This window comes from Crocodylus siamensis, chromosome 4, assembly GCF_052110815.1.
Source record: "Crocodylus siamensis isolate JL-2025a chromosome 4, ASM5211081v1, whole genome shotgun sequence".
Classification (NCBI taxonomy): Eukaryota; Metazoa; Chordata; order Crocodylia; family Crocodylidae; genus Crocodylus; species Crocodylus siamensis.
The window spans coordinates 15,763,367-15,787,344 of NC_143398.1; the positions used below are offsets into that span (position 1 = coordinate 15,763,367).

The 23,978-nt window shown below is 44.2% G+C and overlaps 1 protein-coding gene across 4 annotated transcripts in view; it reads left to right on the forward strand.

Moving 5' to 3' along the window:
• SEMA3D (semaphorin 3D) overlaps positions 1 to 23,978 on the forward strand; it is a 208,760-nt gene that overhangs the window by 43,916 nt on the left and 140,866 nt on the right. For all 4 annotated transcript variants that reach the window (XM_090041869.1, XM_090041868.1, XM_090041870.1 and 1 more), the window contains exon 2: positions 15,872 to 16,057. In XM_090041869.1, the coding sequence (XP_089897995.1) occupies positions 15,892 to 16,057 (166 nt within the window). In that variant the 5' untranslated portion in view covers positions 15,872 to 15,891. The remainder of the gene's footprint in view (positions 1 to 15,871; positions 16,058 to 23,978) is intronic.

Below are 23,978 nucleotides of genomic sequence, written 5' to 3' on the forward strand. Positions count from 1 at the left end.
ATTTTAAGTCTCAATTTATTCGGGCTGGACCTGATGATCTCGTGAAATCCCTTTCAGTCCCTAACTTCTCTGAATTTAGTCTAGAGAAGAGAAGACTTGGAAGGGATTCAACAGCAGCCTTCAACTCCCTGGGGGGGGAGGGGGGGGCAAGAGAGGATGGAGCTGGACTATTCTCAGTGGTGGCAGATGACAGAACAAGAAGCAACAGTCTCAAGCTGCAGCAAGGGAAGTTTAGATTACATATTAGGAAAAAAAATTCTCATTAGGAGAGTAGTAAAACATCAGAACAGGTTAAACAGAGAGATGGTGGAAGCTCCTTCCTTGGAGGTTTTCAAGACCGGGCTAGACAAAGCTTTGGCTAGGATGATCTAATTAGAGATGTTTCTGCCTTGAGCAGGGGGTTGGATTAGATGACCTACTGAGGTCCCTTCCAACCCTAACTTTCTATGATGTGGATACAGGGACACAGATACAGCCACAGTTTTGTAGGGGGCAGGGGTCACAGTGGGAGTGTCCCCCACCCCTTGTTTCTCTGTCAGGTGGGGACATGTACTCTGGGATTTTCTCCACTCTCTGCCTGGCTGTGGCTGACAGATTCCTGTGGCTGACAGAGTAGCGTGTGGTGGGTGACCTGACCTAATGTAGGACACTGAAAGAGTAAAGCACAAAAGTTAGATCACTTCCACCTCGGGTTTCTTGAACCTCTGTACCTAGCCAAAGTGTAAGATCTGTACCCGGGCAAACTCAGTTACATCAGGTGGCCATTTTTAATACATTCTGACCTCCAGCCTTCTAAAACATCTGTTCCTAGCCTGAGTGATCCAGATAGAAATCTGCTGTTGAGAAGAGTCTTGTACACATTGGCGATGCGCAGGGAGTGCAAATGCTCCCCCTGAGTGTGCTGGTGCCACCGACCCCCCCCGTCTGCGGGCGGTCCGTAATCACCACTGGCTGCTGCCGACTACTGGTCGGTCTGCCACCCCCAACCGCCAACAGCACCGAAGCCACCTGCGGGAGCTCCCCGCTCGCTACCATGCTCCTGTTGCCAACAGTGCCACTGCCGCCTGTGGGAGCTCGCTGTGCCCCCCCCACCAGGCTCCAGGGGCATGCAGTGTTCATGCTTGTACAGTTGTATCCTGTCCTGAGCAAATGACATCGATTACACTGAAGTATTTGCCTATCACTGATGAACAGAAGAGACTTGACAATAAAAACAAAAATATAGGCTTAAAAGCACTTACTTCCATTTACATGTTTTTGACAAAAGATCGTTAGGGTAATTAAAGGGTCACAGCCAAACTGTATTGTAGGAGCCAGTTCAATGACTCATAATATTGTAATTTTGTTATTATACACATAGGGCATTTATTTCACTTATTCTGTTGCTCTTGCCTGATCTAGTGTTTTACTGGACTTTTATTTTCAGTTTTTTACTTTGTTTAGACAACATTTCTGTAACTAAGGCTGTTTTTTAGGTGCCTAAAAATGGATATAGGCAGCAAAGTTGGAATATACTCATCAGAGTAACCTGTTCTTCATCTCTGGATCATGAGGTTGGTCTGTAGCCATTAGAACCTATTTCATGTATGACTCAGCATTCCTGGAAGCAGCCAACTTCCCCCTCTCCTTAAAACTTGCATTTGTCTCTGAATTAACCTGCACTGATAACTTATTCAAAACTGTGTTTACACTATGAATATCATTGCCATGATTATTATGCTTCTTTCCAAAATCGACTTTCCAAAACCTGCCGCTGTGTTCATCTCTTTGTGCATATTACCAGCATGGCAGTCAATTCTGATGCACATTTCTATCCCTGGTAGGGCAGCCATTGAGCTTACGCACATGGTGATTCTGTGCTGTATGGATGTCTTATCAGCTCTGTTGGTAGAGAGGTTCATTTTTGTTAGTGTGATTAAACCTATTTTCATAAGTACTCGATTGTGGATCTCATACTGTTTTTGTGAAAACCAGGATAAGAAATTGCAGTGAGTTTGGTTACAGCCCAAGTTATTGGCTCCTCTAGAGATCATTTGTGAAGGCCTTTCTTGAGGAACTGTATGTTCTCTCTCTGTCTTTCTCTCTCTTCTTCAAATTTCTTAATTTGTAAAAGAATCTACAGTTATAAAACTCACAGTTCTGGAATGTATGTCTGATTTTTTTTTTTTTCCAGGGCCAGAGGCACTGCAACTATTTAACCCCTTTTTCAATTCTGCTTGAGGATAATGTGGTCCATAAGTCTGTGCTTCTTTCTATCCGTTGTTTTGGACTAACATCTTTTTCTGAGCTTTTGCCTCTTGAACATTTTAGATGACCTTTTTCTGGAGATACTGAGTTTTTTTTTTTAATTATTATTATTCTCTTATGCTATGTCTTTTGTCATGGAGACCATTTTACTAAAAATGTAAAATTGTAGCTTTGGTCTTTGGAAGATTCTAGGACCTGTTTTCATCTCTGTTTTTTACTCATTGCAAGAGCTTTGAGAGAAGTTTAACCCCTGTTTTAGCTACTCTCTGCCTTAGTTTCCATGTGATGAAATGAGGATGATAATTACGTGTACCCAAGGAATGGTTCAAAGATTTATATTTTATTAGGCGTCTTGTTGTAAGAGAATGAATAGCATTTTTTTTAAAGCTGCTGCTTCGTCACCATTGTTGTCAGCATTATCTGATCTCATTTAACCTTAGTATTTTTGTTCCCTCTAATTTCCTATAAGAAACTGTTTTTCTTGAACTGAGCTCCTGTACCGTTGTATAATACATGCTAATTTAATTGGCTGTTTGTAAGCTCCAGATGTATCCATCACTCTTAAATCTGTCACAGAAAGATTTTGTTTTAAATTTTGTCTGGCTTCATTTTTGGGCATCTCAATTCCTGCCTGTGCTGAGCCACAGCTGTAAGAAGAGAATGATACCTCTTTAATTCAGAGGGTTAGGAGTTTAAGAATATTAAAGCATTGTGGACTGTTTTGTATCTGATGATGAATCATGCAGATTCCAAAGTGTTTTGGAGGCTGAATTTCTGTCCATATGTACAAAAGGCTACCAGAGGTCTTGTGATACCTGTGCTACTCGGCTTGGGTTGTTCAAAAATCCTGGGGAAAATGGGGCTTTACTTCAAGCCCAGTGTGCCCCTGCACCAAGTGCAGCACATGCCCAGAAGAGGTATTGCATTACTTGGACCCGGCTCGCATCAGCTTTAGATAAGTGCCAAAAGCTCCCACTGAAGCACCCGATCTACACAGGTGCTGTGGAAACAGGTTGAACTAATGTGATACCTCTTCCAGTAAAGTGATGCTTTTTTAAAGGTTTTTTTCATGTTTGTCAGCAGCCAAATGCCAAGGTCTGAAGGCCTGATCCTGGTAGCTGTTTCTCACATGAGACTCCCTTATTCATATAAATATTTCTATTAAAGGGAAATTGGGAGGATAGGGTTTCCTTGAAAAAGGACTACCCATAGTGTAAGACTTGTGTGATTAGCAGTTTAGCCAGTTTAATCTTAAATTCTTTAAAAAAAATCACTGTACTGTGCAAACTTAGAAATTGCTCTGCAAACAATTTTCTGGGAGTCTCACCATAAGCTTTTGGTCAGGCATTTAGTGCCTTATTGATACATCAGATTCCTGCAAGCACGAAGGGAAGGTGTCTCTCTATATGTATTTCAAAGTACCCAAATTCTTGGGAGAAATGCCCTTGAAGAGCAAGCCAAAACTGAGGATTAAATCAGCTTGTGTGTTCTTGTTTCTAAAAGACCCACAATGCTAGAAGACATATGTTCATTGTCCCAGACACAGGGGATGAATGACAAGATGCAAAGGGCGTAGTTTCATAGTTTCTAGGGTCGGAAGGGACCTAAACAGATCATCGAGTCCAACCCCCTGCCATGGCAGGAAAGAGTACTGGGGTCAAACGACCCCAGCAAGATGTTCATCTAACCTCCTCTTAAAAACCCCCAGGGTAGGAGCCTGCACCACTTCTCTTGGAAGTTGGTTCCAGACCCTAGCCGCCCTGACCGTGAAGTAGCACCTCCTGATGTCTAGCCTAAATCTACCCTCTGCCAGCTTGTGACCATTATTTCTGGTCACTCCTGGCAGTGCTCGGGGGGAACAGGGACTCCCCCAATGCCTGCTGATCTCCCCTGACTAGTTTATAACAGGCCACTGGATCCCCCCTCAGCCTTCTCTTGCGGAGGCTGAACAGGTTCAGGTCCCATAGCCTCTCTTCGTAGGGCCTGCCCTGCTGTCCCCTGATCATGCGAGTGGCCTCCTCTGGACCCTCTCCATGCTGTCCACATCCCTCCTGAAGTGCGATGCCCAGAACTGGACTCAATACTCCAGCTGTGGCCTGACCAGTGCCGCACAGAGGGGGAGGATCACCTCTTTGGACCTGCTCGAGATGCATCTGGGGATGCATGATAAGGTGTGGTTGGCCTTCCTGACCGCGTCCCCACACTGCCGGCCCATGTTCATCTTGGAGTCAACGATGACTCCAAGATCCTTTTCCGCCTCTGTGCTGACAAGAGGGGAGTTCCCCAACCTGTAGGTATGGTGCCGGTTGTTCCTCCCCAGGTGCATCACTTTGCACTTGTTTGTGTTGAATCCCATCCTATTCTCGTCTGCCCACCCCTGTAACCTGTCTAGGTCTGATTGTAGCCTGTTGCTTCCTTCTAGTGTGCCCACATCCCCCCACATCTTAGTGTCATCAGCAAATTTGAACAGGGTGCTTTTTACCCCCTCGTCCAAATCACTGATGAAGATGTTGAACAGCGCAGGCCCGAGGACCGAGCCCTGGGGGACCCCACTGCCCACGTCCTTCCAGGTTGAGAAGGACCTATCCACTACCACCCTCTGGTTGCAGCCCTCCAACCAGTTGGCGACCCATTTGACTGTGTGGGTGTCGACACCACAGTCCCCCAGTTTCTTAGTGAGATTGGGGTGAGAGGCAGTGTCGAAAGCCTTCTGGAAGTCCAGGAAGTCTATGTCCACTGCTACCCCTGCATTTAATGATCTGGTGATATGATGTGATTGTAAAAGACCACGTAGTTTAACTTAGCCATGGCTTTATTAACTTTAACTCAGCAAGGAGCTATCCAGAGCAATAACTCATACAGGGAAGGTTAGAAATCCTGTCCTAATTGTTTTCATATGATGGGAAGCCTGTCTACGTGCCCTACCCCAAGTACATCCTAACTTGTGACCAGCACCTCATAGCCCCCCTGCATCTCATTTGGTGGGTGAAAGAGCCAGGAAAGGGCCCTAACCTTATTCTGCAGCTTCTTTAGTGGATGCTTTCCCATAAATTCACCTCCAGCACCAGGTTATCAGGAACAACCCAAGGTTCTGACCTGCTGTGGGGAAAATGAAAAAAATCATACTTAATCATAGTTAATTTTGTAACGAGATGAAAAACTCTTTTCCAGTCCCACAAAAAGTATCTATTTCAATGCCTGTAGTATAATAAAACTAATCTAGCATTATGGGCCTGGATAGGTAGATGGCAACTGATAATCTTGACATGTCAGGAGGCAGAGGGTTGATGTCCTCTTTCTGATGTGTGCAGAGTCCAGAAGCCTACTTGTCCACTTATTCCTTCAATGATGGACCCTCCTTTTCTTTTGTCTCTGAATGAAGACTCTTAAGGAAACCCTTTTCTTTTGCCTGTCTGGTAGACTTTTAAGGCTTCAGGGATTGCATTCAATCAGTGATGTAGACATTGGTGTCAGCAGTGGGCTCACCAAGTTCACTGATGACACCAAACTCTTGGGTAAAGCATCCACACCTGAGGACAGAGGGTGATCCAGGCTGACCTGGACAGGCTGAGCAAATGGGTGGACGAGAACCTGATGGTGTTTAACACCGAAAAATGCAAGGTTCTCCACCTCGGGAGGAAAAACCTGCAGCATTCTTATAGGCTCGGCAGTGCTACGCTGGCTAGCACTATCGAGAAAAAGGACTTGGGAGGTCACGATTGACCACAAGATGAGCATGAGCCTTCAATGTGATGCTTTGGTTAGTAAAGCAAGCAAAACTCTGGCTTGCATCCATAGATGCTTCTCAAGAAAATCCCGGGACATCATTCTGCCATTGTACTAGGCCTTGATGAGGCCACAGCTGGAGTACTGCATCCAGTTTTGGACTTCGCAATTCATAAAGGATGTGGAGAAGCTTGAGAGAGTCCAGAGAAGAATCACGTGCATGATCAGAGGTCAGGAAAACAGATCTTATGATGAGAGGCTGAGAACTATGGGACTCTTTAGCCTGGAAAAGCGCAAGCCCAGGGGCGATCTGGTGGCCACTTATATGATTGTCAGGGGTGTTCACTAGGATCTGGGGAAACATCTGTAAACCAGAGCCCCCCAAGGGATGATGAGACCAAAGGGTCACAAACTCTGCCAAAACCAGTTCAGGATGGACATAATAAGGAAGAACTTCTTTACTGTCCAAGTCCCCAAGGTTTGGAATAGACTGCCACCAGAGGTGGTTCAAGACACATTTGGATGCTTATCTTGCTGGGGTCCTATGATCCCTGCTGACTTCCTGCCCCTGGGGCAGGGGGCTGGACTCGATGATCCTGTGGAGTCCCTTCCAGCCCGAATGTCTATGAATTCATATGGTTGCAGAGCAGAATATGTAGCATGAATCTACCCAGCAACTCAGAGGTTAAATGTCTGAAAAGGCTATGCTATGTTCCATCAAAGTACTGATTCATCTTTGCACTTAGTGTCCTCACAGTGTACTCAAGAGACAAAAAAAAAAAAAAAAAAAACTATTGTGGTTTGAAACCAAAGTGGAAAATAATTCAGAGTTTAATGGGGATGCTGATCCCTGATTTTTTTTTTTTTCAAGAATGATTTAAGTTTAGTCCCTGAGGACATTGACATTATGCCCTTCACAAAACAGCCTTTTCTTTTTTTTTCTGTTGTATTTCTGCTGCTCTAAAGATAAACGGAGTCCTGTTGTAACATAGGCAGAAAACTCTGGGTTATAGTAACAGTGGGTTCATCTACACATGGAATTACCCTGACAGAATAAACTCCAGTGGAGTTCACGTAGAAGTTAGCTGCTCACCAGACATGGTGTTTACACATGCACGCAGGATTGCAGCAATTCAAGCCATAGTGGAGCAGCCCTGGCTTGGCAGGGGGCTCAGGACTCAGACCCTAGGTGACAGTGTCAGGTGGCAGAGGGGTTGGCTGGGACACAAGGGCGCTACAGTGCAGGGCTAGCTGGCAGGGCTACCTTCATGACTCAGCCAGCCCTTGTGATAGGCTACATGTGACTTTGAGCACATGTCATTACTCTGCCATAAGATAGTACTGTCCCTGACAGTAACCTGAACTACTATGCAGTAGTGCTGATGGATGTCTTTTTTGTGACGCCATCGGACAGTAGCATCATGTCACTGTTTTTGGCATATGGCACTAGTATGTAGCAGTTTAAGGTGACTGCATAGTCAGCATTTTGGGTAGATCCAGCCAATGAGTAGTATGTTACTCCAAGATTTACTGAATCTGCTATAGTAGGAAGAAGAATACTTTGCAGCTATCCTAGGGGCTTTAAATGAAGAGTAAAACCTTAGAAGAGCCTTCTTTTATTCTGTTAGAAGTTCAAAGGAATGTAAATCATCCAGTCCCTGACCACAAGAGTCATGGCCAACAATGCATAGCAGGAAGAGTTAATAGAACAAGGGGACAGGGATGGTCTTGTGACTAAGGCATTAACTAGACAGGAAGGGATGTGGGTTCTGATCAAGGCTCTGCTACAGAACTTATGGCTAAGTACTGATAGTCAAAAAGCCTTAGGCTAAATTGATTCAGTCTTTGCAGGTTAGTCTAAGCTGCAGAGATTGAACTGATTAGAAAATAAGCACACATTCACTTTTGATTAAGGAAATAAATCCAAATGCCTGCAGTGGCTGAAGCCAGAAGCTGGGGGGCACTAGAGCATGCCTGCCAGCCACTGCCAGAGGTGAGGGAACAGAGAAAGGCCTGCTGGAGTGGAGTGGGTGTGACCAGATCCCAGCCTGTGCTTTGACTGTGCAGTGCGGGGGGAGGGGATGGAGGTAGTAGCATTGAATTCATAAAAGCTTTCACAAAAATAGTTCTTTCTCTGAATAACTATAAACTAAAACCTATAAAAACAACCTGGGAGGCGTGTTTGCTTACTCTTCCTGCTGCCTCCCAAGGTGTCTGGGATTTGCAGTCCAGCACCAGAGCAGCAAGACTCCGCAGGGTTGCTCATCACTTCCTCTTTCTGCTTCCAGGTGCCCTTGGGATTTGTAGTCCACAGTCACAACCAGCAGTAAGCAACTCCACAGTGCAGCTCCATACTCTGGGGAAGTGCAGTTTAACCTCCCTCCCTGGCCCCAGCCCCCAGCTGGGGTTTGCCTGGGGAGGGGCCGTAAGCCAGCTAGTAAGCTAGCCCTCACTGCTCCAGCTAGGGAGCAGAGGGGCAGGGCTAACTAGCCCTGCTCTCTGGAGCAGACAGCACAGCTCATTCCAGGGCTGAAAAGCATCTGGGATACTGAGGGACTCTGATTGAACTTGAACCAGGAAGGGGTCTGGGACAGAAGTTGCATAAACTGGTTTGACGCAAACCAGTTAAGTCTGATACCACATTCAACCTGGTTTATCTTAAACCAGTTTCAGCCATTTCAAACTGGTTTATGTGCACTGAACTTCTGTTCTGTTACAGGTTTAAACCAGTTTCTGGTTTATGTGTAACTTCTGTCCCTAGCAATAATGACTTCATAGAAGCCATGTCCTCTCTGTGGTAATAGAGAAATAATTGCCTCACAATGATGTTGCGAAGACAAATGCTTTAACATACTGCTCAATTTTATGGAAACAATTGGAAACCCAGTGTATATGAAGAGGCCTACATTGCTAACTTAGGATAAAATTAATTTATTCACTCTATGTAAGCTTATCAATGCTATATGCCATAATGATTCTCTTACTTCCCTCTCACACAGCCTCTCCTTATGCCTGATCCAAACATTTAAACAAAAGAAAAATTAAAACAAATACAATCAGCCCAGCAGGGAAATAACTTGGTTAATGTATAAATAAAAATCACCCTGCTGTAATATATCCTTGCCTAGGCTTTCTTGAATATCATTTTACACATAGGCTGCACAAAATGTTGATCCAAAATTTCCTTGGACAAGAAACACAAACAACTCCTCCAAAAGCATTCAGATATATGATCATGAATTATAAAAAGAAACCAAAATCTGTTACAATTGTAAATTTGGAGATCCTTTTCTTATAAATCCCCACTTTGTAGTTTACATGCTAAATCCAAGCAAACCATGTTGTATAGAGTTCACTGGCAGTGCATCAAATCATAAAGGCATACACTGAGTTTAAGCACTAAATTAAACTTTATAGTTTAGTGTAGAGCAGACATTTTGATCCCACACTATTATTTATAAATTGCTATAATTAGTAGAAGCTAAAACATGCTGACTTCAATTAAGGTGCAATAAATGACTGAACTTGTTAGCAAACTTTCAAAGCAATAATCCACGCAAGCGGATAATATGTTGGTGATTACCAGCAAATAATGGAGCTTCCTATTGGTAGTAGTACAGAAAAGGTAATTAAAAAAACGTAGCTATATAAATAAAATATGCAGTCAGTTAGTTTCAGTATTTGCAGCATTCAAATATTTCCCATAGGAGTCTTCTCAGTAGAACTGGCAAGTTTTTCAGTACCTCTGCTGTGTCAAAAAGTTCTTCAGATTTCCTGAGGCAGCAATAAAGTAGTTAATGTTTTACATTTTCTATTCACAGAGAAGCAAATCATATTATAAACATATGAGACATACAAAGCAAAAAAGTGTTTTGCTGTGAGTTGTAATAAATAATATAAATGAAAATGCAAGCGACTCTTCTGCTTGCCCAGTCATTTGTTTCATCCAGTTTTAACCTAGCATACTTAGGCTGTATCACTTCCTCCATTGCTGACAAAGGGCCTGGGCAGAGCACAATTCCTTGGGGGGTACTGCAGCCTGGATGAAAGTGCTTGGCGGGCCAGATCTGGCCAGCTGGCCATATTTTGCCCATCCCCGTTGTAACCCTATGAGGTAGTGATTGTCATTTCCTACATTATGGTACAATGGCTGGGAAGAAGGGGCTGTGGCCTGATTGAGACCTTTAGGTGCGATGTGCATGTTTACTTGCTATACAAGCAGCAAGGTCCTACGTACAAGCTTCTTCCTCCAGTTTTCTCAATCTAATAGCAAGAACGCAATGGATCTCCAGTTTGGAACATGGGGAGGAATCAGAGTGCAGTTCTTTCATCTTCAGAAATAAGTTTCACCAAAGCTGTCCTGTAGCTCCTCTCTCTGAAAGTCATAGTAGGCATTTATCCAGTTTGTACACTGGTCATTAAAAAGGTTCATGAAATACTTAGCATGTTATGTAACATCTCTGTCATGGTAGGCTTATTCAAGTCTGGGAAGGTCTAGGGAACACTAACCCTGAATAATGGATAACTTACTTGTAACAGCCTATCATTACCAGTTAATTACCTGTCCCATAAACTCTGGCATCAAAGCCCACACCTCATTAATTGATCCTGGAGTTCTCAGGTTCTCTTGAGTGCTGATGAGGTGGGGTGGGGTTGGAGAAAGGCATCTCTGGTGGAGCCTGCACACAGTTTTCTCAGTACACCACTGGCAAGACCTTGGGAGCAGGCGAAGCAGAGTCCAACGTTCAAATTGGCTGCTGCAGGTATGCTGCTGTGCCAGCAGGATAATGATGGCTGCAGGGGCAGTGGTTTAGCTGGCTGTAAATACTGTTTGCGGTTTCTCAGGTTTTAGAAGAACACATCAAATCTGGATTTTTTTAACTGCAGAGGCAGGTCTTCCCAAGGGGAAGGGCCTTTATTTTCTCTTGCTGCCATCATGACAGTTTTTTGGCTTCCCATTATTTTCTCAATAGCAGGCCAAGGTGCTTCCGTAGGCAGGGCTTCCTGCCTTTTCTCTCTCTGCCCACTCGTTTCAGAGCTGAGCCAACCTATCTCACTGCTGCAGGTGTTGTCTAAATGCTTTGCCTCTGCTAGGAATGCTACAAAACCCTTGCCACTTGGAGGGAGGCAGTTTTCAGCATCCATTTATTGGATATCAACTCCACACTTTTCATTTAGTGCCTCAAGGGACTTTATTTGTACTGGCTTCTCCTTGTTTTGGATGCCAACCAAGGCTGTAGATATTTTAAAAATATTTTCATACTGCCTGATAGTTTCTATAGTTCCTTCCATTCAGTCTGATGAGTGAATGAGTTGTAATGAAAATAACATATTGGAGAAGCTTGGCCTTGGGTTCTCTTTTAGTCTTGTGTAAGCTACATAACTGCTTCACACCGCTTTGCTCATTTGCTTTGTTTTGTTAATTAGCAAATGTGGCGTTAGATGGTTTTAAATGCACGGCCCCTGAGATACTGGTAATAAAGCGGTGGTATCTGGTAGCTGATGGAATGGCTCCTTAAAATGCAACTTGTTTTATAAACACAGGGGACAATCCCACTTGAATTTAATTTAATAATTTTATTAATATTCGTATGCATTAATTAGTGGATACTTATTTTTATCCTTGAAATGATAAAATGTGTCCTTTAATAGAAAATGCATTTATTTATAAATGTATTTTAAAACGTATCCTTGAATATAACATTTATTTAAGAATGTATAAAAAAATGTATCCTTGAAGAAAAATTTTATTTTTGAAATAATAAATGTATCCTTGAAAGACTGGGGCTTTTAAAGAGTCTTCTGATGTCTAAAAGCCAAACTCTTCTTCATTGAAATGTCCTATCTAAATGGAAAATAAGGAAGAAATAGAGACATGAAGAAAAAATTAGCATATTGCACAGCCACTTGACAAATGCCAGAAGTATCTAATTGTGCTAATGTCGGGAAATGGACCAATACTGGTCTGGAGTTTTTGTAGATTCAGAGAAATAGTTTTCCTTTCTATAAAGGGGAACATTTGCTGCTCTTTAAACAGTACAAAAGCTGCTTAATAAATGGGAGAATGGCTATGAAAGATGCTGTTTACCAGTTCTTAGATGGATTTAGTTTTAAAATCAGATTCTTAATTGAAGCAAAGAGACTGAACTGTGTATCAACAGAATGTCTATCTAAGGAGGATAAGACCACAGTTTCATTGTGCACTGGATCAAAGTCATCTTTGTTTTTTTTAGGGAATGAGTCTGGATGCTAGGTGACCCCCAAGACTCAATTATACCTTTAGTCTGGTTTATTCTCTGACTTTTAACCCAATTCATATATATGTTTTTCATTTCCCCTTTGATTAAAACTGTGTTTTCAATACCTCATTCATGAGCTCGGTGCAGTCTTGAAGTTCAAACCAGTCAAGAGCAGGCATGTTCTTTTTGGACCACATATAGCTCTTTTAATTATAAGCCATCTCTAGGATGTATACATATCTATTTATACTTGTAACTTGTGTGTGCATGTTTGCAATTTTAATAGTAGATAGGATACTTTTTCCAATCTTTTTTCAACTAAGCATAGCATTTAACCCATGTGTGTTTTACACTCATGTATGGATCTCGCTGTAGTTTTAAGAACAAGCCTCCATGTACATCAGTTTAGATCACCTAGTGGAAATGGTTTCCTTTACTGGACAAACTTTCTTTCCTTCTTCCTCATTCTACAAACAAAGCTAAATACAACGCTCCAGGTTCATATTAAACACGTTGAACCTAAGGGACAAAGAATGGAGTAAAGATATTTAAAATAGAAAACTATTGTCTCCCCATTTTCCCTACTCTGCGGTCATAATCACAACAGCCCAAATTTTGGTTTTACCTGGATTTGATGCTATTCCTTCAGCTTCCCCCGTTGCTGTTGAGCTCAGCATGCATAGCCCTGCAATTTAGTTAATGGACTTTATTTTCCCTCAGCTGTTCTCATCTTTCTCTCTCAGGTGGTATGAACTCATCATTTTAAAATGATCTCCTTGATAAATATTTTAAAATCAGTCAGTAAAGATTATTAAATATTAAAATGAGTATTAGACCAGTCATTGGCTGAAAACATCTATGTTTGTAAGTGAGACAGTCAGTTTGCTTTGGGGCTCCATGATACAGTACCAGGGAATGTCAGACATCCGCTCAGTGTCTCCAAGTGCTAGACTTTTTCATTTAGATTCCAGCTTTAGCTGAACAATGTGTTAAAACTCATTTAGTCAGACAGCTCCCTATTGGCTGGGCTCCTATGTCTGAGGAGGTTTAAGAACTCTGTTTATTGCAACAAAGAGCCTGGAATAAATTATGTTTTGTAAATTGGCTCCAGGTTTGTCTAAGACAGTAGCTTCAGAGTCATCTATTTTACAAGTGTTACAAAATTTGATCACTTGCAGTGAGATGACACCTCTTTTTGAGGATATGGTATCACCAAATACCAGCTATGCCCAATCGGACTTCCCTGGCTGTTGCAAGATGGTAGGATACCAGCAAATGAACACTTTGGCAGTTAGCTGCTCTGCTAGCCCATGACCTACTCCAAGTTTATGAGTACCACTGTGGAGCCAAGCACATCAGCCCAGCGTAATGAGGCACTTACAGACACACACATGTGTGTACAGGACTAGCACTCTTTCCTTTAGTGGAAATATCTTTGTGGTTAAAGTTGGATTTGTTCTTAAGCACTTGGATCAGGGCCTTGACTAGGGTAACCAGAAACATAAAACCAAAAGGAGATGCATCCTGGTCTTAATCTTGCTCTGTAAATTGGGCGATGTTCCTGTTTTCCCCCCCTTCCCTCCCAACCCCTTCTCCACACCACCACCATTTTGCTTTAGGACATCTCACAAAAGCAAGTGCAGGTGCTTAACATCAAAGAGTGGCAGGAACCAGGACAGTTCTTCGTTCTCTCTGATACAACTCGCTTACTCTTTTACCAGTCCTTACTGATTTGGTTATACCGAACATTGTGATTACTGTTCATTTAAATGCAGAGCCCTGATTAATTTAACTGATACCATGGGAGGTGCAAGGGCATTTCCTGGGGGATTAATGACCAGTTAGCTGGTCCGAAGTACATTAACCTGAGCTAGTTATTCATCTCCTTGAAGAGCCTTGTATTGGAGGCGTGCTTGTATAAGATCAATCGTAACCTAAAAATAAATGTGGAAATCTGGCCAGATTGCAGCGTGTCCAGCATGGGACGTGGCTGGCTCAGATTCATAGAACAGCTGTGTCAAGTGTAAACTAAGTTCCTTGTGTCAGGCATTAATGCAAATGGCTTTCCAGAGTCAGAGGGCAGATAAAACAAGGGAGGAAGATTTCTTCGGGCCAGAAAACTCTGACATGCCAGGCTTCTGCCAAAAGCTCCAGATCAGTGCTGGCTCCATGGCTACAAATCAGTTGAAGTCAGTGAGTCTGCAAGTTAATGCTGCATCCTACCTGTGGCCCTAGATCTTGATTACACTCTTCTGTCAGTGAGCTGAGCACCCACTCCTCCGGTAGAGTATTTATTGGCTCTGACTTCCCAGTCATCAGTCCTTTGTAATCTTTGTTGACTTAATCTCTTCTTTAGGATTACAACTTTTACTTTCCAAATATGGAGAAAGCCAGGGCATCTATTCACAATCCTTCCTTTTTCTTTTTTTTTCTTTAGTTATTTTTTAGGTAAATTTAGGTACTGACTGGCAATAGAATCATGATTCTTGGGGACAGAGAAGCTTATTGTACTGGGACAGGAAAGATACACCAGGCAAATAGATACTTGAGGGGAAATCTTTCCTCTTCCCATTCATGCTTTCACCATAGTCCCAGGTGCCTTCTGCTGGGTAAAAGTGTAGGAGCAATGTAAAGGGGCACCAAAGACATATCAGTGGGTGCATCTACATGTGAACTTTACTGCAGAACTGTCTAATTAGCTGGGCAGTAAAGCATTATCATCTACACATGTGCAGTAAATTAATTATTAGGGTGTAGTAAATTAATTAACTCTTCTGTAGAATAGTACTGTCTGAGACGAGTTGTCAGGGGTGGGCAATTATTTTGGGCGGAGGGCCACTTACTGAGTTTTGGCAAGCCATTGAGGGCCACATGCCAGGCAGGCAGGGGCAGATAAATATTAATTTTCTCAATTCTGGGGGGGGGCCACAGGCCGGATAGAATGGTTTGGAGGGCTGCATCTGGCCCCTGGGCTGCATTTTGCCCAGCCCTGAGTTACATGTACTGAAGTGCATGTGTAGGCAGTGACTGGCACTGGCTGGGGTACAAGGATGCTGTGTGGGGGCTGCCTACCAGTTAGCCTCGTATTATAGCACCCTCATGCACCAGCCAGCCCCTCCGCCCTCCACAGTGTGGAGCAGCCCCAGAGCCAGTGTGGAGCAGCCCCAGCCTGGCAGGCTGCTCCTCTCCTGGGTCCTCTGTCATCCAGGGCTGCTCCAGCCCAGGTCAACTTGATGCGGTCCCAGGTGTACGTGTAAATGCAGCACCTAGGAGCAATAAATTCTGCCATAAATTGCACTGCAGTTGATTTCTATGTGCTAATTGCATATCTATATGCACCCAGTGTGTGGTAACTTGGAAAACAGTAATTTTTTTTATTTTTTATGATGGACTATTTTTAATGGATGTTCTATTAATAAATTTGTATTTGGCTACTAGCTTAACTTTGTTTAGAAAGCTCACATATTTTTACTCTCTCCAAATGTACCAGAATGATTTTATGCAAACAGATGTACAGGGTTCGGAGGGAAAAAATCCCTCATGGCAAGCATGGTTACAGTTTAAAGTCCTCACTACAATTAGGTCTGCCTTGTCTTCGTGAACATGATTTGTGTGATGATGCAAAAGACATACAGATGTTTTTTCTTTTTTGTTTTCAGATTGACTTTGGATTTCCTGAATGAAAGGCTTTTACCCAATTTCAAAACAAGATTCTGGAGAGAAGAGCAGAATGAGAGCTTCCCAAGCATCACATGCCTCCTGCTTCTTATCCTTGCTAATGCTATTCTTTCCAGTCACTGGAACTTCAAAACAAAATATCCCAAGACTTAAGCTTTCCTATAAAGGTAAACTCTTCAGAAAAGCTTCTAGTTCTGCCATTTATGTTTTGGTTGGGTGTTGCCAACAGTTCATTTTTTTTACGTATTAAGCAACAACATGGAGCCCAGTTGTCACCATTGTTTCTAAAGATACAAAGATAAAAGTTCTGCTGGGGGAAAGACTCATTAAACCACCTTCCTTTCTTAGGGGGTTGACTACAAAAGGAAAGTTTCTCTGATTCATTTTTGAAGGGACATAGTTTATAATTTTCCATAAGAACTGCAAAATAATTGTTGAACTTTGACTTGCTTTTTCCTTAAAACTAAAATGGCATTTATGAAAAACTGCAAGCATATCACTGGGAAGGGAATTAGATGAATTAAATGAGTCCTTGTGAAAAGCAAGAAAACAGTTCCTGTACTTGCAAATACTTCTATGCAGCCTCACTAAATGTTTCCCTCTGGCTGCTCTTTCATAGTGTGTCTTATTGTCTGATACCCCCTTTTCATTAAAGTTTGGATAAAAGCTCAAGTGCAATTTTCTGAAAAGTAGTTATGAACAAAATTATATTTTACAGTTTTCTGATTGTGTAGCAGCTTATTTCCATATGAAATATGTTCAATTTATACAAATATATAGATGTTGGATTTTTATAGCTAATGGTTACACATTTTCATACCCTGGCTTTTTTCACTGGTTTTTCAGACATTTAGCACACACCAAACATATTTTAGATCAGAGAATATAGTAGTCAGGCAACTCATCCATTTGTCTTCAATTTCTGTCACTGGTAGCCACCCCAAGAATGATGAATTTAACATAGAAATGCATTAATATGTTTAGTGACTATGATCATCTGGTATGTGGCCTTATGCACAGAATGCTTGCAGAGTTTAGCAAGCTAATCTCATTAATATTCACAACTTTATCTGATGATACCTTAGGTAGAATAACAATTCTGTAGTTTTTTTTTAAATCACGTCAGCGTCCTGTACTGAGGGGAAGCAATTCTGCATTCAGTTACATGGACAAAATTCTCAGCATGTAACCGATGGTAAATTTATTAGGTTCATGGGGATCTACAATGATGAGAGACCATAAAACCATCATTAGAGAGTCCAGTGTGTGTTTACTGTAAGCCGTAACATGTACAAAGATTTATTGAATAAGTATTGTTTTATATGAAAAGCTGTTTACAAGTTTCTCTTTGGCATTCCTTGCATTTGTATACATGCACATTTGTATCTGTGTAAATCCATTTATACGAGTGTGCAAGAGAGAGAGCTTGACAGTTTGTGTGTAATTTGGGGAAACACAGTCATTTAAGCCAACAAAGACAGAAACTAAAAGATCCAACACAGAGTTATGGATATTAATAGGAAGAAAGCTCTGCTTATATTCAAACTTTTCTTTCATTGTCCCACTGGATTTTAAGCAGTGCCCCAAAGTTAAATATTGCCTCTGTTGAAGGTGTTTGCTGTGGGATTGAGCATCCTGATTAATGAATTCCTTTGTATTTCAAAGGCAGCCAACTACCTGCAAAATTATAATGGACACAGTTGGTGGATAGGAGAAAAGATAAAGATCATCAAGGTCAGCATAGGAAAAAATGTATTTATTGGAATATTATTTTAAAATAGTGAAAGAGATTTGCTAGGAGTGGTATGGACTCATTCTTAAATAAAAAAGACATGCACGGATGATTGATATGGAAGTGCTACACCAAACTTTTATTAGCATCTTTATAAAACTTTGGGTTTGGTCAGAGGGATAGGTTTTATTCAAGCTCACCCTCCAATCCCTGCAGGAAAAATAACACAGAAGGAGGTGTGGGTGGGAAGAGAGAGATAAGCTAACATGGAATTCAAGAGACAGATAAGGCAGACATGCAATTAAGAATACTGATTGCCGTGTTTACTCTTCCTTTTAATGTAGAACAGAAGAATGAAACAAAATTAAAAATAAGCAAAGAAAAAAACATTATTTAAAAGTTTGAGGGGTAATCAGCATGGGTTCATGCAAGGCCGATCCTGCCTGACTAACCTGGTCTCTTTCTATGACTAGGCAACAAAGAGCTTAGATGTGAGGGAGGAAGTTGATGTCATCTTCTTGGACTTCCAGAAGGCCTTCGACACAGCGTCCCACCCAATTCTGGTGGGCAAGATGAGGGACTGCGGCATTGACGAATGCACGGTCACATGGGTGGCAAACTGGCTCCAGGGGCGCACCCAGAGGGTGGTGGTGGACGGGTCGATGTCGACCTGGGAGGGTGTGGGCAGCGGAGTCCCCCAGGGCTCAGTCCTTGGGCCGGTGCTGTTCAACATCTTCATTAGCGACCTGGACGAGGGTGTGGAGAGCACCCTGTTCAAGTTCGCTGATGACACCAAGCTGTGGGGTAAAGTGAATACGCCGGCAGGCAGGGACCGCATCCAGGCAGACCTGGATAGGTTGGAGAAGTGGGTGGACCTGAACAGGATGCGGTTCAACAAGGACAAGTGCAGGGTGCTGCACCTGGGGAGAGGGAACCAGCATTATGGTTACAGGTTATGGGCTGCCCCTCTCAGCGGCAGAGAGGGATCTTAGAGTCAGGACTGACTCCAGGATGAATATGAGTCGCCAATGCGACGAAGCAATAGGCAGAGCCAACCGCACCCTGCCCTGCATCAACAGGGGCATCGCTAACAGGTCCAGAGAGGTCTTGCTCCCCCTCTATGCGGCGCTGGTCAGGCTGCAGCTGGAGTAGTGTGTCCAGTTCTGGGCACCGCACTTCAAGAAGGATGTGGAGACCCTGGAGATGGTCCAGAGGAGGCCACTTGTATGGTTGAGGGCCTCTGTGGCCAGCCCTATGAAGAGGGACCTGAATCTCTTCAGTCTCCGCAAGAGTTGACTGAAGGGGGATCTTGTGGCTACCTACAGCCTTATCAGGGGCCACCAGCAGGGACTCAGGGAAAGTCTGTTCACCAAGGCCCCCCTTGGAGTCACCAGGAGCAATGGCCACAAGCTGAGGGAGGATAGGTTTAGGTTAGATATTAGGAAGAACTACTTCACTGTAAGGGTGGCCAGAGCCTGGAATAGGCTTCCCAGAGAGGTGGCGCTCTCACCTTCCCTGGAGATCTTCAAAGGGAGACTGGATAGGCACCTGACTGGGGTCTTATGACCCCTGCCACTCCCAGTGCTTCTTCCTGCCCATGGCTGGGGGTTGGACTCGATGATCTGTCTAGGTCCCTTCTAACTCATTGAGTCTATAATTCTATGATTTGAGTTTCTAAGGCTTCTGAATAGTGCATAAATAAAGGAGAGAGGTGAAAAATAGAGGAATGATACTCATCCTTCATGCACTCAATGTACACCTGTAAACTTCATACCACCCAATAGAATTAAATGGGTTACATCAGTTGCTTATGACTTTGCATTCAGTTTTTAAGAATATGAAGCAACTTTGTAAACCATTTGTAGGAATGTCAGACAGTTGGGTCACCAGTTGCATGTGCAAGAAAAACTGGGCTAGTTCCTAAAATTCAGAGGGTGCCATTTGTCAAGTGATTATTATATTTACTCAAATCTAGAATGAGTTCTCCCCCCACCCTCCCCCATTCAGTATGAGAAAGGTGGGAGGAGACCCTTGTTTTTAGATCTGAGTGTGAACCAGGCAGGCAGTTGCTGCAGGTCCACTTGTGGCAGGGTGGCACACGCAACAGGATCGGGATGCATGGAGAGGGGGGAGTATGGGGGAAGGGAGGGGGTCACAGTGTATGGGATGGCATGGAGCGAAGGGGTGCATGGTGCTGGGGGGAGCACAGGGGAGGATGTGCAGTGTGTGGGGGGTGCAGGGAAGGAGGCATGCAGTGCAGGGAGAGTGCATGGGAAAGGCTGTGCATTGCTGTGGGTAGCATGGGGAAGGGTGCATGGTGCAGGAGAAACATGGAGGACATGGCAGCAAGGGTCATGTGGGGGAAAGGATGTACTGAGTGAGGAGAGGACAGAGAAAGGGTGCACAGTTTAGGGGGAAGCATGGGGGAAAGGAGCACACAGAGCCAAGGGAAATTGAGGATAAGGCGTAGACAGCGGTAGGGGGAGCTGCTCTAGCCCTGACCCCAGTCCATGCTGAAGCCTGAAGCCAAAAGCTTTGCTATTGACTGGCCTAGCCACATACTCTGTGCCCCCAACACAGGCAGAGGCAGAGCAACTGCACAGGAAAGTGCCAGGGGAGAGGATGTGGGAAAAGGGAAACAAGGGGCATGGGGCAGGCTGCCTCCCTCCCAGCCACGGCTTTCCCTGCTGCTGCTTTCCTTCTGCTTTCCCACGTCTAGAATCTAATAAATTGAGGGGGAGGGGGGTCATATTAAATTTGAAATCATGTTGGATTCCGGTAAATATGGTCATTTTAATGATGTAGATACTTGTGATGGTAGTTAAACAACCCTTATGTGTTCAAACATTCATTTCCATGAGATAATTTTGGTGTCTCTGCTTTATACTGACTTTTCAGTAAGTGATCTAGTTTCCATTACAGTGGAAAATATAGTGACACCTACAATTAAAGGTACCTGACATTTGCCATGACAAGACCGTGTGTTCAATTGCTTATACATTGACCGAATCTTCACTCTTTTGATTGAAATTTGACATAATACATGTTCTACCAACACATTGAAATTGTTATCCTTTTTCAGCTTAACCAGCTGTTTCACCAGTATTCTTAAACCCATTTCATTGAAAAGTTTTTAGTCTCTCCATTTTGAAATATGACAGAAAACCTGTATTGTTCCTTTTTTGGAAAACATCTTGCGTTTTAAAGAGTCCCTGAAAAACTGCTGTTCAAACAGTTAAATTCTGTAAAGATTAGATCTTTCATGGGCATGCTCAGCCTTCCTTCATCTCTTCATCCAGTCTCTTGCTAGGACAGAGCATGTTCATACTGAGAGCAACTGAGCGTACAATGTTTTGGGACTGCGAAGCCCGAGCAGGACTTTCCCTAAAATTACTGTCCCTGAGAAATGTAGACTGCTGGACTGTTGGGCATAGGCACTGAAAGCAGGGCAGTTGTTTGCTATCTATTTTGAAGGCCTTTCTGCTGGGAAGAGGAAGAGGAAGCCACTTGCTAGTAATACAGAGGGTTGAGGAAGGTGCCAGGGCATGGGAGAAGAATAATACACTGTAATAGGATACAAAGGATATTAAAGAAGCCAAAGCCTGGGGGAAGAAGGGAGAGGGTGACGTTACTTTACACTGAGATCATACTAAGGGCACTTAAAACACAAGTGTCCGCATATTAAAACTCATCAACTCAGGGGTGGGCGAAATTTGGCCTGCGGGCCAGATTCAGCCCACTAAATGATTCTATGTGACTTATGGCTGCTTTTCTGAAGGAGGCGAATTGTATCCAGCCTATGGCTGCCCTGATTGCTCTTCTCCCTTCCCTGTGCCATAGCCATTGGCAGCAGCAGTAGCAGCTCCAGCAGCCAGGCATCCACTCCCTGCCCTGCTGCCCACCACTGGTCCAAGGCAGGGGGTGTTGAGCTCCTGCCCAGTGAGGATGTCTGTGCACAGCTCTGACCCTGCAGCCATTCACAGACCAAACAGCACAGCCCCTGGCAAGAGTCAAAGCTTGGGAATGGCGAGGGTGGGGGTGCAGGGAGAAGAGGAACAACAGGTTCCTGCCATGCCGATCCAGGGCCTAGTAGGGGCTCAGGTGCTGCTAACTAGGGGTGTGTGAAATGGGCTAAATTTGGATTCAGATTCAGCCTGAATCGAGGACAGCAATTTGATTAGTTAATTTGGATTACTATCCTTGATTCAATTCGTCTGAATCCGAATCTGAAGATTTGATGCTGATTCAGACAATCAGCAATTCGGCCATAGAAACAGCTTTAAATTTTTTTTTTTTTTTTTTTTAGGTACCTTGAGGTACCAGGCATGGCTTGTGAACACTGTGATGGCAGGGCAGATGGAGCACCCAACAGGAGCACAGGGGGGCCCTCCGCATGCTCAGTGGCAAACCTGGAAGTGGACCAGAAGTACTTCCAGTCCACTTCTGGGTCCAGCACCAGGGGTGCCCCCCCCACACATATCTGCTATGCCCCTCTGGCTCAGTAATCAGCCATGGGAGGACCCTGGGTGCCCCCTCAGACCCAGGATGCACCAGTTGCTGAGCTGGGGGAGTGTGGGGGTCCTCCAGCGTGTTCCCCAGTGGACCCAGAAGTGGATCAGAAGTGCTTCGGGTCCATTTCTGGGTCTGCTACTGAGCATGCTGGGGAGCCCCCCATGCTCCTGTGGGACACTCCATCCAGCATCGCAGCATTCACAAGCTGCCTGGTACCTTGAGGTATGTAGAAAAACATTTAAGGCTGCATCTATGTGCAAATCGTCAAATCTTTTTGAATCTCTCCAAATCGATTTGGAGGATTCTGATTCAATCCAGAGAGATTAAAGGGTCCTCTGATTCATAGTTTCATAGTTTCTAGGGTCGGAAGGAACCTGAACAGATCATCTAGTCCGACCCCCTGCCATGGCAGGAAAGAATACTGGGGTCAAACGACCCCAGCAAGGTGTTCATCTAGCCTCCTCTTAAACACCCCCAGGGTAGGAGCCTGCACCACTTCTCTTGGAAGCTGGTTCCAGACCCTAGCCGCCCTGACTGTGAAGTAGCGCCTCCTGATATCTAACCTAAACCTACCCTCTGCCAGCTTGTGACCGTTATTCCTGGTGACTCCTGGTGGTGCTCAGGGGAACAGTGACTCCCCCAATGCCTGCTGATCCCCCCCGACTAGTTTATAACAGGTCACACCAGGTTGGTCTGACAGGATTCGATTCAGATTCGGAGATTTGGCCACCAAATTGGGCTGAATTTCCACTGAAACAAAGCAGGGACTGAAGCTTTGCACAACCCTACTGCTAGCGCGGTGTTGTGCTGTGTTCCTGTGCACCACTCTGGGTTATGCCATGTGGACACAGCTGGAGTGGCTGACATAGCTCCTGCCTGACCCTGAGTCCCTAGAACGTGGCTGGGTTGGGCAGGAGACACTCCAGCTGCACCCATGTGGCTCAGAAAGTGGCATGTGACAACACTGTGCGGCACTGGCTTAGCTCAGCCATGTGCCAGGGACTCAGGGCAGGGAGAGGAGGTGCAGGGAGAACAGGGGAACACAGCATGGCACCATCCTGGCTGGGTCTGTGGCTCCCAGCCCCCTCTTCCCTTCACCCTCCTCCCCTGCCCTGAGTCCCCAGCACATGGCTGGGCTGAGCCAGGGCCAGGCCAGTGCTGTGCAGTGTTCCTCCAGCCCAAATAACTGCCCACCCCTGCCTCAACTTACGTTAAGTGCCCACTTCAGGTGAGGGTAAACTCTGGGCCATGCTACCTAGCTCGTGTTAATTCAGTCTGCTCCAGAGATAAAATAGGCAATTTGCAGTCCTCGTGCACCCCAGAATGTGCCACTCCAAGCCATCTTCTCCCTGCTCCTGACCAGGGAGAGAGCCCAGGTGTCCTGGCTCCTAGCCATGCCTCTGCTTGCCAACCCTCTAGTGATAAATCAGGGCTGAGCAGGCAAGAAATTGTATTAACTCTTAACTTTAAAGTGTGACTGCTCACAGCATGTTCTAACTTTAACATCACTTAACATCCACAGATATAATATGGTCTAAGTGTAATATATAACGTCACACTGAAGAGAGAGAGAGGAAGATAGGAGCCAGTGGATGAATGCAATAGACAGAGGCAGACAGGGTGGAGAACAGGCTGGGATACAGGGAAAGATAGACCTATAACTGCAAGAGTGCACTTTCTTCAAGAGCTGTAAGTGAAAACCAGCAATCTTGATACTTACCAGTCCTCTGCTATCAGCAAATCTGACCATGTCTCTCATCCTCCCTGTAAGTTGTCCAGGTAGAAGAGGACAAGGTCCTATTGCTGTCAGTCATTTAGTTAGCACCTGTGTCAGAGATGGACGC